General features: G+C 62.8%; 1 protein-coding gene across 2 annotated transcripts in view; it reads left to right on the top strand.

Annotated features, from left to right (window-relative positions):
- GSG1L (GSG1 like) overlaps positions 1–12,618 on the top strand; it is a 200,997-nt gene extending 188,379 nt beyond the window's left edge. For both annotated transcript variants that reach the window (XM_079121512.1, XM_079121511.1), the window contains 2 exons: positions 4,001–4,071; positions 12,374–12,618. In XM_079121512.1, coding sequence (XP_078977638.1) covers positions 4,001–4,071; positions 12,374–12,471 — 169 coding nt within the window. In that variant the 3' untranslated portion in view covers positions 12,472–12,618. The remainder of the gene's footprint in view (positions 1–4,000; positions 4,072–12,373) is intronic.
- The last annotated feature ends 2,831 nt before the right edge of the window (positions 12,619–15,449 follow it).

Genomic DNA, 15,449 nt, shown 5'->3' with positions numbered 1-15,449 from the left:
TACTTCCATTCTTCATTCCGTTGCAAATTGATCGTTTAAAGATCGATGTGTTCTTTGTCCTCCGCGACTGTTTCCTGGACCTGCAGCCCAGGCGGCTCCTCCTCAGCCCCTCTCCCGCTGTGGCCGCCTGCCTGTTATTTTGCAGCCCTCGCCCTGGGGTGCTGGCTCGGGCTCTGGACGCCCTGTTTGTGCCTGGGAGCAGCGAGGCACCCAGGACGCGCCGGTGGCTCAGGGAAGACTGTGGCCCCTTGAGGGACTTGCAGGGCAGCTGGGTGACCAGCACTGACCGGAGGAAGGTGGAAAGCACAGGTGGGTCCTGCGTAGTGGGAGGCGCGTCTGGACGGAAGGGGTGCTCCTGGACTTGCGCCTGTGCTTTAATGCCAGCTGGCCGGAGGCCGGCGCACCGGAGAGTCGCTGGGAGATCTCACGCCCAGACCACTCCTGCGGGCTCCCCCGTGATGCCTGTTTGCCTTGAGGACTGTGGGACAAGACCCGGGCCAGCGGCCTGGGCCTCACCTGGGAGTCTGGTGGTCGGAATCTCGGCCCCACCCCAGGCCCGTGACCCGGAATCTGCATATTAACAGGCTCCCCGGGTGATCTTTGGGCACCTTGAAATTTGGGAAGCGCTGGGCTGGAGGACAGAGCGATGCTGCCCAGGTCAGGGGGTCAGGAGGTGGATGTGGCCAGCAGATGCCAGCCGGCAAAGGAGGCCTCTGCAGACCAGAGCTACCAAAGTGTGGTCCCTGGACCGAGGCCCGTCTGCAGAGGCCCGGGGACAGCCGGGTGCCAGCCAGGGTGGGAGCGTTTACCCCACGAAGTCCAGAAGCACCGAGAATTGGGCTCCTTTCTGCTCTCAGAGAGCCAGGTGTCGGCCTTTGCCAGCACACCACTAGGCTCTGGGCGAGGGGTGAATCTGAGCCTCGGCTTTCACGTCTGTGAAATGGGATGATGCTGTTGGCATCCGAGCAGGTAGCGTCAGCGTCACCATCCCTGGGCTCATTCGCCTCCTGACACACTCGGCTTCTGCTCTGTGCTGTGCCAAGTCTGGCAGAGACACCTTCTCTGTGTTACTTGAGGTACTTTGCCGAGCACCATGTGGGACCCTGGAGACAGAGACAGACTCCATCTTTCTCTCTGAATTGAAAGGTGTTGGGGAGACGTACACTGAGCAAGCTTAAAAACCATTAAGTAGGTGACACGTTGAGCCCTTCCCATGTGCCCTGGGTCTCAGACCCAGGTGGTGGCACTGGTGGTCATTACTATTGACATTATGCCCACCACTCACTGAGCACATAAGAAAAAAGATCCGCAGCGCACACCTGTAATCCCAGAGACTCTGGAGGCTGAGGCAGGAGGATTGCAAGTTGGAGGCTGGCCTCAGCAATTTAGTGAGGCCCTAAGCAACTTAGCAAGTCTGTCTCAAAATTAGAACTGAAAAGGACTGGGGGTGTGGCTCAGTGGTAAAGTGCCCGTAGGCTCAACCCCTGGTGCCAAAAAGGAAGGAAGAAAACATTCAGTGTGGCCTGAGTTACAGTGACGGCCAGTGGGTCGCAGAGCTGAGCTCGGCCACAGCTCCCCGTGATCCAGCGGTGATGCTGAGCACAGAAAGGCGCAGGTCGGAGCCCAGCTCAGCTTCCTCTGTGAGGAGGGAGGCCCCATGGTCTCCAGGTGCTGGAGGGCCGCTCTTCCTCCTCCAGGCCCTGCTGTCCCTAGACAGTGGTTCCCAGCCCGACTACGTCCCCACCTCCGGGGGACTTCAACGCTCCCCACTGGTGACCTCCTGGTGGACAGCCGCAGGGCCAGCCAGGGGTTAAACACAGTCTGTCGCAGGCCAAATCCCTCCTGCCACCTGCTGCTGCAAATGAGCAGCTGACAGACAACCGCACCCGTCACCTGTCATCTGTGGCTTAGGGCGGCAGGGACAGAGCCGAGTAGCTGTTTACCGTTTGGCCTTCACAGGTAGCGCTGGCCAGCCCTCCCGCTGGCTGGACTCCCCGCCCCAGCTGTGCAGCGCCCGTAGCGGGATTGCACGTGTGTAAATCAAGCTGACTTCTCGGGAGCAGGGGCCCCGCGGGGTCATGGGCCTGTAGGTGCCCACTGACTGGCATGTGTGGCTGGATATACTGACCATGGAGTGGGCGGCTTCTTGGCAGCAAGATAGGGGTGGCCAGGGAGGGCGGGGACCGTGCCAGGCAGACCTGCTCCCTCCCAGACCCCGACCCCGGCTCTCTGGGTCCCTTTCCCAGGCCTGAGGCTCCTGGTGGAGCCAGGCAGAGGCCACATGGGCCACCTGGAGACCTGGAGCCAGTGACTCGTAAGAGACCAGCAGAACCTGGAGCCTGGGCCCCAGGTGGAGGCTGAGAGGCCAGAGGCGGCCCGGCAGGTGGGGCTGTCACGGTCCAGCATCCAATCCGCCTGCAGCCTGGTGATGGCTGGTTAGTGGGGCCTCACCACCCAGCCGGACCCACACGATGGGCGAACGAGACGTCTGGTCGCGGGGTCTTGAATCAAACACAGCTATGGGGAGCAGAGACGGCGGTCTGCGCGGACAGACCTGCAAAGATTTGGAAGTTTCTGGGTAAATAAAAATATGGGATGCACGGTCGTGCGTGCAGTTCGGGCTCTGTGGGTGAAAGGAGAAGCACGGGTTCTCGAAGGCAGGCGGGCCCACGCCGGGGCGTGCAGGGGGCTCAGCTCTTGCGAAGCTGGAGGGGTTTTTTTTTTTTTTTTTTTTTTTTTTTTCACAAGCTTGCGTTACCTGGAAAATAACACGTGCTCACATTCAAAGACAAAAACTGAGGGCTGGGGTCGTAGCTCAGGGGCAGAGCGCCTGCCTAGCCTGTGTGAGGCACTGGGTTGGATCCTCAGCGCCATGTAAAAATGAATTAAGTAAAGGTCCATCAACAACCAATAGACATAACGAGAGGGCATCTGCCCTTTACCAACCTGAAATCTGCTTTCCTAAGGCATCGACAAAGGCGTTCTGCCATCTGGGACCCCCAGGCCACAGAACAGGAACTGTGCTCCTATCGTCCCGGGGAAGCCCCGGCTGGTCCCTGGGAGCCCGCAGGGTGGGCAGTCTTTCCTTTCCCACAGCCTCTGGTGCAAGCTGCACAGAGCGGGTCTAGAGAAGGAGCGGTGAGCGATGGTCTTAGGGGGCCACAGGCCCAGTGTGTGTGCTTCCCTCCTGCTCAGGATGCTTCCGCATCCCTTGCTGGTCATTCACCACCGTCCCGCATCCTCCAGCCCAAGCCTCTGGCTCTGCAGCCAGGAACCAGAGGTGATGGGGACACCAGAGAACAGAGCCAGGCTCTGCTGTGGAAAGCAGGGTGACGACCTTGCATGAGTAAAAGAAGAGAGCAGCTGAGAAAAGGGGAGGACGGAGAAAAGGGAGGGTCTGGGATGCAGGGAAAGAGGCCGGGGGCAGAGGGCTTCGGGGCCGCTGCGAGGTCAGGGGTGAAGGGGTGGGTGGTGGAGGGAAGATGGGCAGAGGCAGAAATGTCTGGAACTGTGTCTCCCCAGGGGACTAGACTGCGCTGCTACAAATACGATGCAGGTCCAGACAGATGGCCATGCCCACGGTGGGGAGGAGGCGGGCCTTCTTTATGTGTAGAATTGCCTTTGGGAAGTACTTTAACTTAGTTAAGGAATATTACACAGCTAAGAAAAGGCCACTGACCCCCAACATCTTGTGGACATGGGCGTATCATTTTGAAAGCAAACTCCTGTAATATGTCCTACGCATATTTTATGAGTATGATTATTTGTGCATAGTTGAGCATCCTCTGTCTGTGAGAACAGTGGGTTTGCCTCCCTGTCCTGCCTCCTGTCACCTCCAGAGGCCTCTGTTTCTTCATCAGTGAAATGGAAGCCGTGACACCCGTGCAGACCCGTGGGCAGATCGTGGAAAAGTCACCGTGCAGAATGTCGTCCAGGAGGGAGGCTGCGCCTTCTCAGCCCAGCCTGTTCTTTCTTACACAGTCTCTCTCTTCCTCTCCAGGATCGAGAAGGGGGACGGGAGCGAGGAGGAGGACTTCCGCTTGGACTGCCACCACGAGAGATACCCCACCCGTGAGTGCGCCCCCTGCTGGCAGCGGCTGCGCAGGTCGGGGCGCCCTGGAGATGGGCGGGGCCACCCCGGGCCCCTGCGTCTCCCCGGCCGCGCTACAGATGGGGACATGGGGCTGGCGTCCACCCCTCGCAGGGGAACTGGGATGCCGAGAAGAGGAGAGTGGTGGGGCGGAGGACAGGCCTGGGCAGCGTAGCCACGGCAGGGAAGTGACGGGTCGGGTCCGTCCACCCTGCCCTGTAAAGGGGCTCCTCAGCCGGATCTCATATCCCCACAGGTGGCTCATCCACATTTAGCAGGAAAGGAATTTAAGGCTCAGAGAGCTGGAGTGACTAGCTCAAGGTCACGCAGCATAGCTAGAGCGCCCTGCCCACTCATCTCAGATCTTTCAGGGTGTTCCCGCGACTTCCATCTGTACAGGTCTCTGAACCTGGGGGCTTCCTCACTCTGCCCACTGATGGCTGGAAGTGCCCGCTCCCTGGCCCTAGGGTGGGAACCCCGGAGGCCTGGGGTTTCGGTGGGAGGAAGTCTGCGCGTGGGGCTGAGGAGCCCTCTGTGTCCCGGCCTCCCCTGGGCCTCGCTGCCTGGTTTCCCGGTACTGCCTTCACCTATGGCCGGCACCAGTTTCCTGCCTCTGGGGATCCAAGCCAGGAAAGCAGAGTGCTAACCACAGGGCCGTTGGGCTCCAAGGGCTGCGTCCTGGAGGGCGAGCCAGCCAGGGAGGAGGTGTCAGGTGTGAGCTTGGGAGGAAGCCGGCCGCGAGGCTCGGAGAGGAGGCACAGAACCCTCCCTGGGTCATGCCACGTCTGGCTGGGTGGGGGCCTCCTGGGAGGAGGGACAGAGAAGGCTGGCCGCGCTTCTGCAGGGACCACAGAGAGGCACCCACTGGAGCGCAGCTGGCTGCAGGCTGGGAGCCCCGGCCCAGTATTGCTGCCGCCGCCGTCACACCTGGGGTACCAGGTGGCGGGAACGTGGCAGTGGAGAGCGGAGCAGGCGGGTCCAGTGACTCTGGGCTGGGAGGGTTTTCAGACGCGTTTGCCTTGGTTCCCCTGAAGCAGCGCCTGAGACGGGCCCTTCAGGCCCCGCGGGGGCAGAGACGCCTCCCGGGGGGCAGGAGCAGGTGCAGAGCCGCCCCGCGTGACAGGAGCTCTCTGGGCCATGGTGGAGGGCAGCTGGTGCTGTGACCTCGGGCACCTCCGACTCAGGACGGGCTCTGCGTGCAGAGGGAGAGGCTGGCCCCCTGGCCAGGGGCACGAGCTCGGCGCCAGCTCGGCTGCGGTGCCAGCAGGGCCGGGGAGCCCCGGCTCTGCCACAGCAGTCATGGGCATTAGTGCCAGGCCCAAGGAGGCTGTGGGCTTCGGGGCAGCAGGAGGGACCGCGAGGCCCTGCAGGGCTGGGGGTCCTTGGGGGCTGGCAGCAGGAGGGTGGTGCAGAAGGCAGCCAGCTGACCCAGCTCCTGGTGGGGGAGCCTCAGGCACCCCAGTCCCACTGCCCAGCGTGCCTTCGGTGGCCTCCCCCAGGAGGTGCCGCGGATGCTACACCAAGTGACAAGGAGGAGCCCTGTCTGTCGCAGGGCTGGCCTGCGGGTGTGGAGGCCACCCACTCCGTCATTTATTCAGAGAGGCGTCTCTGGGCCCTGGGAACACGGGTCCTGGACCCTGGTGAGTCCCCTGCTCTGTAGTGGGGCCAGAGCCGTCACCGGTCAGTACACAGGGCGCGGTGCCCACGCGCTCAGGGTGGGGGCTGGGGACAGCAGCCGGGGGCAGGGAGGACGCGTACAGGGCAGGAGCCATGGCTCGGTGCTGGCCCGGATGGATGTGAAGCTGGCCCACGAGGACCGGGTGCCCCAGGACTGACCAGGATGTTCTGAGGACGCCGCATTTCCTCCGCTCACTTCGCCCCGCGCGCAGCCCCCTTTCACAGGGACTCGGAGGCCCAGGAGCTCCGACTGTGGCTCCTCCAGCATTGCGCACCCAGCGAGGGTGGCACTGCAGAGTCCCCGGCCCCGAGGGTGGGCCGCCGTGCCAGGCGGCGACTGCACCTGTGGGCAGACCTGGCCCAGGCCGCCCGAGCGCGTGGCCTCGAGAAGCCGCCCTCAGGCCGCCCTCAGGCCCCCCGGGGAATGACGCCCCCCAGGATTCGGCCTCCCAGCTGCTGGTGGGCTTTCTGCCGGGAAGACGCCTTGGAAGTGCCTGGCGGGTTCTGCGATGCTCTCGCCTGGAGCAGCCACGGGACCCCGCGAGGGACAGGAGGCGTGTGGGAGCGTCAGGAGACAGCGCGCAGCCTCCTGCTCCCGGCCTAGCCTCACTGCCTCCCGAGTCCCCTGTCGCGTCTCACTGGCACCTGCTTCCTGTTCTCTTCCCGGATGCCCTCCCTCTGAACTGTGTGTGGCTCACGTCATCTCATCTTTGAATCTCGGCTGAAAGAGAGAAGTGCCTGCGGAAGACACCTCTCTCGACATGGCGGTTCCATAAGCTTCGGGTTATCTGTGGCGCCCCACGTTGCTTCCACCATCCCCCCTCGGGTTCCTGTGATATGGATTCTGCCACATTTTTCCCCCCGTGGAAAGATTTTGCTCTTGAAACCTGCCTTTGGGGCTTCCCAGCGCCACCAGCGAGCTCAGGAGCACATCGGACGTGACATTTGATGGAAGAGACACTGCCGTATGGTCCAGGCGTCTGCGTCTTCCTTTCCAGGGCGACGGGGGTTTGCAGCTGATTGCGGCTGTCAAGTTCAATGCCTGAGACAAGCTTCTGGCTTTTCCAGGTGTGTCTGTAAGGCTGGGCTCGGCAAGAGGCCGCCACGCGCCAGGCACAGAGGTGGCTTCTGGGAGTTCCGTCTAGACGGGTCTTAGCCACTGCTGCCCTCGAATTAGCAGAGGGCATTTCAAGGAAGACTTTTTCCGGGCCCAGAGCAACTTGGCATTTTTATTAGATCAAAAGCAAATCCAGTGGAGTGCCACTCGCATGCCTCCTTTATTAAAACGGAAACAGACGGGATTTCTGAAATAAATATCAATGCCAATTATCTGGGAGCGCAGATGGGCGCCCGTCTTGAAGAGATCTGAGACCCAGCGCTGGGGGTCCAGGGACTCACGCCAACGTGAGCATCAGATCCCACGGGGGACTCGCCAGGCAGTGGCCCCCCTGAGCTCCCGTCAGGAGGTCTGAGCTGGACCTGGCTGGGACCTGGGTTCTGCATCCTGCCTGATGCCCATGCCGCGGGTCCCTGCGTCAGATTCAGAATCGTCCTCGGCCCACCCGCCGGGGCCCTCGGGAGCGACTGCCAGGAGCAGAGCTGCTCCTTGACACTTGCTTGGTCTGCAGCAACTTCTAGGTGGAAATAGCCACTTCTGGGGCCGACGTCCCTCCGAGCCAAACCTCAAGGGCCCGCACTGGACCTATGCCCCAGCCCCTCCTTGCTCCTGCAGCCTCCCGGGTGGGCATGGATGGGCATGGATGAGCATGGGCGCTGGCCAGCCCTGGAGAAGGCTCGGGCGCAGGCCGTCCTCAGCATCCTCTCCCTGCCGCCTTGTCTGTCACTCGTCCCCCTCTGAACCCACCCTCACTAACCCCAGCTTCTCTGGTCTCTGCCTGCGGGAGCGGGAGCACCCAGGACAGGGCCTGTGCCGCCACATGCTCCGCGGCAGCCCCTCATCCAGCACCTGTAGGTCACCCGTCCTCCTGGGGAGGTCTGCGCTGTGAGCAGCCACATGGTCCAGGAGCCCCTCGGACTCCACGCGACGCCCCGCGCCCTCCTCCTGTACGCACCCCTCTGTGTCCAAGGCGGGGTACCCCATCCTGCCTATTGCTAAGAAACTCGTGGGGCCGGTGGTAAACATAGATCTTCCTGGAAAGTCTTCGTGTGGGACGGCCTGGGACCCGAGTCAGGCAGACACGGCGAGACCCGAGGCCCCGGGGAGTCCTGTGCTCCTGGGTCCGTGGGCTCCCAGCAGCCTTCGCGGCTGAAGCCCTCGCCCGTCTCCTCCCCGCAGGCCCTGTTTTCCGGCCGGGCTTCCCTTGCCTGCCTCAACCTGGGTATTGCGGGCCTCTCCACACCTCCTGGGTACCGCGCAGGCCGGCTGAGAATCCTCCGCACACGCTGCCTCTGGAGCCCGAGGTGACCTGACCCTCCCTCCCTCAGGCAGCGGAGTCAGGGGCTTCCGCAGATGCTTGCTTTGCAAGTCTAACTCAAGAGCCCAGGACTGGCCACCGGCCCCTCCTGCCCTGAGCTGGGGCGTCCTCCTCTCCTCCCCGTCCTGGGCCCTGGCGTCTGTGATTACGACAGAGGCTCCGAGCCAGCCCTTGGAGGGAGTCTGCCCTATTCTGACCCCAACAGCAGACCTCACCTCTGGGCCTCAGTGTCCCTGTCTATAAAGGGCGTGGCAGCAGGCCACTGTCTCACAAGATGGAACCAGCCAGGGTTCACGCGCACAGCCACAGGCCCCAGGCCTGGGCAGCAACGGCAGGTGGGTCTGTCCCCCTCGCTCCACCGCAGCTCCCAGAGGACAGACGGTGTGTCACTTGGTTCTAGAGACCCCGTGCCCAACGTGGAGGAACTCCAAGTCATCAGTGGCTCTCAGGAGAGGTGGCAGGTCAAGAAGACTCCGCCCCATCCCAGATTTGAGAAAGAGACAAAGGACCCGAAACAAGGAGTCCCCAGAGGACAGACTCCAGTCAAGGGAAGGCGGGGTCCCCACTCAATCTGCTAGACCCGCTACCCGCTAGGCCCCCCGGGTAGACCAGAAGACCCGACCTTCCCTCTCACACAGACTGCCAGCAAACCCGCTGTCCATCCTGTTCAAGGCTGGGCAGCCGACGGCCAGCTCTGGCCGGGCCACGGGTACCAGAGGGGCTCTCAGCACCTCAGACGGCAGTGGGCCAGCTGCAGAGGGCACTTCCTGCCCAGGGACTGGCTACCCTGTGCCCCTCAAGGTCGATGAATCCATTTTGGAATAGGAGATGTGATTTAATTCAATTCAGCGGAGCCTGGAGCGGATCCCCAGGTCCTGGTTCCCTGGCGAGGCTGCAGGAAGTGGCTTTCCTCTCAAGGATCGGTCTGCCAGGACCAGAGGGAGCCGACGTTTCACCCACCCGTTTGGACATCTGGATTAGAAAGGACGAGAAATCGCCTCTTCTGGGAAAGTGCTGTCATTGAACCCCACCCTATTCCAGGGCTGGCATTTGGTTATTTTCATGTCCATCAGTATCTGAGACCAGATGGGAGGGCCTTCCATGCCGGGGCCTGCTGGGCCCTTTCCTTCCTTTGTATCTCACATGTGTTTGCAGGCTCAGAGAGGTGAAGCCCTTTGTCAGAAATCACACAGCTTAAAAAATTTACACTGCTTGTAAGTGTGTGGAGCCTGCACTATTAAACCCTTCCCAAAGGTGGAGGGCTTTATCATGTTCAGAATTTCAGAGCAGGAAGGGCGGACAGGGACCCCACAAGCTTAGCATCACCCCACCCTCTTCCATGGTGGCTTTTGTCAAAACATCAGCTCAGGCTGCGCTCTGGGCCAGGCCACATGCTGGGCCCCAAGGGCTCCAGGAAGAAGCAGACCCTCCTCCCTGCTCACATAGAGGTCCCCATCCTTGGGTGACCTGGGGGAGCCACACCAACTGGCTATCACAACACAAAGTGACAAACACTGGGATCGAGGACACAGGACAGAGTCCAAGGGACAAAGCCAGAGATCTCAAAATGTCCTCCAAGGGCTGAGTTCTACCTGAGAGATGCTACCGGGCCCATGGAAGGCTGGAAATATTTAGAGTCTGAATTGCTACCACTTAAAGGCCATGGAGTCTTCTGAAATCCAGATTTTAAGTGTCTCTGGGCCTCTTGGAGGATTGAGCTCCCCACCCTGGGCTGACACTGGCTGGAGAGGAGGAGGCTGCCTCTGACCTCTCCACCCATTCCCGTGGCTTACTTTGGACCAGAAGTTTTGAGTTGGGATTCCCCAGCCCACAGCACAGGCCTCTTCTCTGACACGCCCCAAAGCAAAGGGACTGGGGGGAAGGGAAGTGGGTGGGGTCCTGGTGCACTGGCTCTGACTCCTGAGCCCTTCCTGGAGGCCAGAGAAGAGGAGGAGAGCCCTGGTGCTCAGTGACCTGGCCTGTGGACCCAGGGACAGAGTCCTGTTTTAACTCAAGGAAGCACAAGGACCCTGACTTCTCCTTTTCCTTAAAAAGTACACCGCTGGGGGCCGTGGTGGACGCCTGTGATCCCAGCAATGTGGGAGGCTGAGGCTGGAGGATCTCAAGTTTGAGGCCAGCCTCAGCAACTTAGCAAGACCCTAAGCAACACAGAGAGACCCTGTGTCAAAATAAAGACTAAAAAGGGCCGAGGATGTGGCTCAGTGGTTCAGTGCCCCTGGGTTCAATTCCCAGTACCTCCCCCTGAAAAGATCACCGTCTCTGTTCCAGTAAGCTCTCCGCGGTTGTCAGTGGCAGCTACAATCACTTCTAAATACTCATTTGGCAAAACAATCAAACCTCTCCATGCACCAAATATTTGCTTCTCAATTAAAAGAAAAAAAAAAAAAAATCCCAAACACCTTTATCTTGGCAGCAAGCACTTCCAAAAAACCTGGACTGTTTCGGTAGCTGGGGCCAAAACAAATGCCCCCCCAACACACACAAGGCCAAATGGTTCCAGAATATGCAGACAGATTTGCAGAACAGTAACATTGAAGAATATTGAAACCAGGAGAGGCGATCAGCCGAAGCAAGGGGTGCCCCTTGCCACCAACAGCCTCGACCTCGCCTGCCCCCGGACTTGGCCACCGCGAAGAGCCTCCCAGCCATGGTGCTGCTCTGCATTGGGGTCGAGCAACGAGCCCCTGTCCCTGAAGGTAAGCAGGCCAGAGCTGGGCTCCGCCAGGATTCCCACCTCGGTGGGTTTTCCACAAGAGCCTGCGAGAAGTGTCGCCAGTGTGTGTGCGCGAGCCCTAGAGTGTGGGGCGGGGAGCAGTGACCTGGGACACGCTCCTCTGAACGCTCAAGGTTGGAATAGGGAGGAGTGAGTCCAGCCCAGCCCCAGGGCAGCTGGGGACCTGCCCCACGGGCCTCAGCTCTCCCTTCGGTGAAGTGGGCAGACGCCCCCTCAGGCCAGCTGTGGGACTCGGGTGCAGAAGTGCCACTGCCCGGTTGCCCCGTGTCCTTCTTCTGCCCCCGCCGCGCCCCCAGCCCGTGGTTCTTCACGGGGTCTGTCATCGCTCTCCGGGGCTCAGAGTCTCAGGGGCGCGGGGGAGAAGGCATGATCTCAGGCGTGACTCAGATGATGAGGGACAGGACGTCAGGGCGGGCTCTCCGCAGGGCCAATGGGCGGGGTCTTGGGGGTTCTGTGGGCCAGGAGGCGCCAGGGCGTTGTAGGCGGGCCCTGGCCGGAGGGGCGTGGCCCTGGCGGGAGGGGCGTGGCCCTTGCTGGACTGGGTGAGGCCCTGGCCTGTTGGGGGCACTCAGGGAAGAGGCTGCTTTTCTAGGACTTAGGAAGACTCGGGAGGGGGCCAGCTGGACGGAGCGCCTGCCTTTGTCCAGGCCTTTAGGAGCCGGAAGCCAGGGCAGGCAGGCGGGCACACGGTGGCTGCTCAGCATCAGCTTGGGTACGGCCCACCCACGCTCAGGTCCCTGGGGCCGCGGACTCTTACGCTCCTGCTCCTGACCATCCATGGCTTCTGGACACGTCTGGGCCCCGGGAGCTCAGAGGAGGGTGGGCAGGAAGGAGGAGAGGTGGTCACCACGGCTGGGCTGGGTGGGCAGACAGGCGGGCTGGTGGGCGTGGTAAAGGGCAGGAGGGGAGGTGGGAGCAGCCCCTGGGCGGGGGTGGGTGATGGGGTGGGTGATCTGCCACGTGGGCACCACGGTAGACTGTTGGGGCCGAGCCACTGAGCTGGGGTTGGAGCTGGAGTTGGAGCCAGGGCAGTGGGTGGCTGGGGGCCGCTGTGTGGTCCTGGGTGGAGGGAGGATGGGTGGGTGCCAGTGGCGGTATCCTGGGTGGCAGGCCAGGTGGACAGCAGTGGTTTTGGGGACTGCAGATGACTCGTGGGGAGATGAGCAGGTGATGGGCAGGTGCGTGCCTGGGTGGGTGACAGGCAGGTGTATGTCCAGGTGGGTGATGGGCAGGTGTGTGTCCAGGCGGGTGACGGGCAGGCGGGTGTCTGGGTTGGGGGGCTGATGGGTGACGGGTGGCTGGGCCCGTGCTGGAGTAACGGAGCAGGAGGCCTGGGTGATGGGCCGGGCGGCGGGGGCACAGGGGACAGGCAAAGCCGTGGCAGGCATCTGGCACTGACCTCCCTTTCTCCTGCAGGACACCAGCCACACCTGGGGGACGCCTGGCCCCGGAGCACAGCACAGGAGGCGCCAGAGTTGAACCGCCAGTGTTGGGTCCTGGGACACTGGGTGTGACCGAGACCCAGCCCAGCCCTGGCCGCACGCGTCACTGGAACCACCCCTCCCACCACTGGTCTGGTGCCCCAGAGGCCCGTGGACTGGGCCCAGCGTGGAGGCGAAGCCAGGCCTCCTGCCACCTGGCCTGGGGCTCCGGCCCTGGGAGTTGGGCTGCGTGGGCCCAGGGCTGCCGGCCACAGACAGACAGGACAGCAGCTCTGGACTCCTGCCGCCACATGCAGAGCCCTGCAGGCCACTGGCCACTGAGTGCTGGACACCCACGACCAGCCAGGAAGCTGAGGAGGTGCCCGGAGGGCGGAGCCCTGTGGGGCGGGGCTGACGGTCGGGGCAGCGGCTGGCACCGCGGGGGTCACCCAGCAGGCACACAGCAGGAGCTCAATAAATGCTGTTGAACCGTCTCCTTGTGGCGAGTGGAGGCCGCTCCCTGGCTCGGATGTCCTGTCACAGTCCCGCCGAGGGCTGGGTCACTCTGGGGAGCCTGGAGGGAGAGCCAGGTGCGCTGAGGCCAGGGGCCTGGGGCAGGTGGGGACACAGCTGGCAGGGCCACCTCGGGCTCCAGGGGGACAGAGGTGGCCCTGAGCCGGGAGGCAAAGCCACGCTGCTCCAGGAGCCTGGCCATGTCACGGCCTGGCCCTCCGTCCTACGGACCCCGATCCTCCTCATCAGGATGACAGCTCAGGGTCACCGCGACTGGCCGAGGACCCCAGAGCCGGCCGTGGGCAGAGCCGAGTTCAGACCGACTGCTGACCCAGGTTGGGCCCGTCCCTCCGGGAAGGTCTGGAGGTTCCTGCTGGAGGGAACGCGGTCTCCTCTTCCCTGACCACCTGCCCCCACCACCCCCCGTCCGTCTGTCCATCTGCCCATCATCTCCACCTGCCTGTCCACCATCCCCCAACCCCTGACCACCTGTCTCCACCACCCCCCGTCCATCTGTCCATCTGCCCATCATCCCCACCCACCTGTCCACCATCCCCCAACCCCTGACCACCTGCCCCCACCCCCCCGTCCATCTGTCCATCTGCCCATCATCCCCACCCAACTGTCCACCATCCCCCAACCCCTGACCACCTGCCCCCACCACCCCCCGTCCATCTGTCCATCTGCCCATCATCCCCACCCACCTGTCCACCATCCCCCAACCCCTGACCACCTGCCCCCACCACCCCCCGTCCATCTGTCCATCTGTCCACCATCCCTGTCCATCTGTCCACCATCCCCCACCCCCTGTCCATCCTTTATCCTCCATCCTCCACCCCTGCCCATCCTCTGTCCCTTGCTCACCATCCTGTCTATCCCACGTCCACGGCCGTCCCTCAGGCGTCCCCTTCCTGGTCACCCCTCCACTGTGTCTCCGCCTGCCCATGGGTGTCATTCATCGAGACTCCATCGTGAGCCAGACCCTGTGCAAGCCCTTCAGATGGACATGGAAGCATCCAGAGAGGGTGGCTGCTGTCAGGGAGCCACAGGCGGCAGGACAGACGGCGAACCAGCAGCGATGGTCAGTGTCCCTCTCTGGGACCAGACTACCCAGGTTCAGATCCCACCTCCTCCGCTGGTGACTGTGGGCAAACTACTCGACCTCTCTGTGCCTCAGTTTCCTCATCCGTTAAATGTAGAAATGGGCTGGTGTGTTGTGTGGGAACCCACGGGCGTCACCTGCTGGGGGCAGGTCAAGGAAGAGGTCAGGGAGGCGCCTTCAGGAAAATGACAAGGTTCAGGTGGCTGAGGTCCCAGGCGGGTGGGGCGCACCGCAGGACTGCAGCCCTCTGGTGGCGCCCGGCCAGGAGCCCATCACCGCGGCGGAGAGAAGAGACCAGAGCCCAGCTGGCAGTCAGGCCGCAGAGGCCGGGCAGAGCCAGGGACGCGGCTTCCGGAGGAGGTGAGAGCCAGCTCACCCTCAGCCACGCTGGGAAGGCGGGGGCTTTATCCCAGGTGCCTGGGTCCCAGGCGCCTGGGGACACCCCGCGTGGTGCGCACTCACCAGGCACTCATCCCGGGAGCGACCCGCAGCCTCCACCCTCCTAGTGTCACGGAGGACCTGTCTGAGGGCGGGACAGAGGCCAGCAGACCGCGACCCTCAGGACTGGACGCTCAGACAGAGCCTCAGGACCCCGCTGGGCTGGGGCGAGGCGGGTGGGAATCGGGCCCAGGTCCCCAAGCAGCCGGGAGGGCTTTACTGCCACCCAGGGTCCTGCCCAGGTCGGCCACCAGGCCACTGGAGGTCAGGGGGTGTCGAGCTGCCACGTGGGCAGGATCGTGTGTTCTAATAGCCGCGTTTGCGTGAACGTGTGTCCGAAGAACCCGGCACCACAGCACACCAGCTACCATCCCCGGCCGCCGCTCAGGGCGCCCGGGGCAGGCGATTCGGCAGAAAGGAAGAAAAACTGAACAACCAGGGAAGGGTCTGCTCGTGGCCTGCGGGCGGCTTGCGAGAGGGCCACTGTCACATGGGAAGGGAAGAGGCAGGAGCACAGGGCCAGCGGGACTTCAAGTCCTCCTGTCTCCTCCTGAGGACGTCCCAGAAGGGCTGGAAACCAGCTCTTTCCCAGTGCAGCGAGAACACCGCTGGTCAGATCACAGGAAGCACTTCCGGGATGTTCAGGTGACTAATCCCAGGGCCACTCGGTTGCTTTGAGGGAACTAGGGACACTGTGGCTTGAACCTGGGGGGGGATGTGCTCCTGGGGGCCCCTGGGGAACATGGGTGAAGACAGATGCGCCTTCCTCTGCCCCTGCAAACGGGCTTTCCCCGATAGCTGTCCCCTGTGCTGACCGCCGGTGGCCTGGGGTGTGGACACTATAGGCCGCCTGACCCGCAGCCTCGCTGTGCCTGGGCGCCTGCCCGGCCTCTGTGTCCACAGGCCTGGGCTCCCCGCGCCTGCTGCCTCCCGAGCCTGGTGGCACCTACGTGGCCTCAAGGTCCACGGCTCCTCTGCCACGTCGCCCCCTCCCGCCAGGTGCAGAAGTGCCCGGGCC

This window comes from Sciurus vulgaris (assembly GCF_902686455.1).
Source record: "Sciurus vulgaris genome assembly, chromosome: 18".
Lineage (NCBI taxonomy): Eukaryota > Metazoa > Chordata > Mammalia > Rodentia > Sciuridae > Sciurus > Sciurus vulgaris.
Note: the sequence above shows the minus strand (reverse complement) of the source record. Positions and strands in the feature narration are given on the sequence as shown.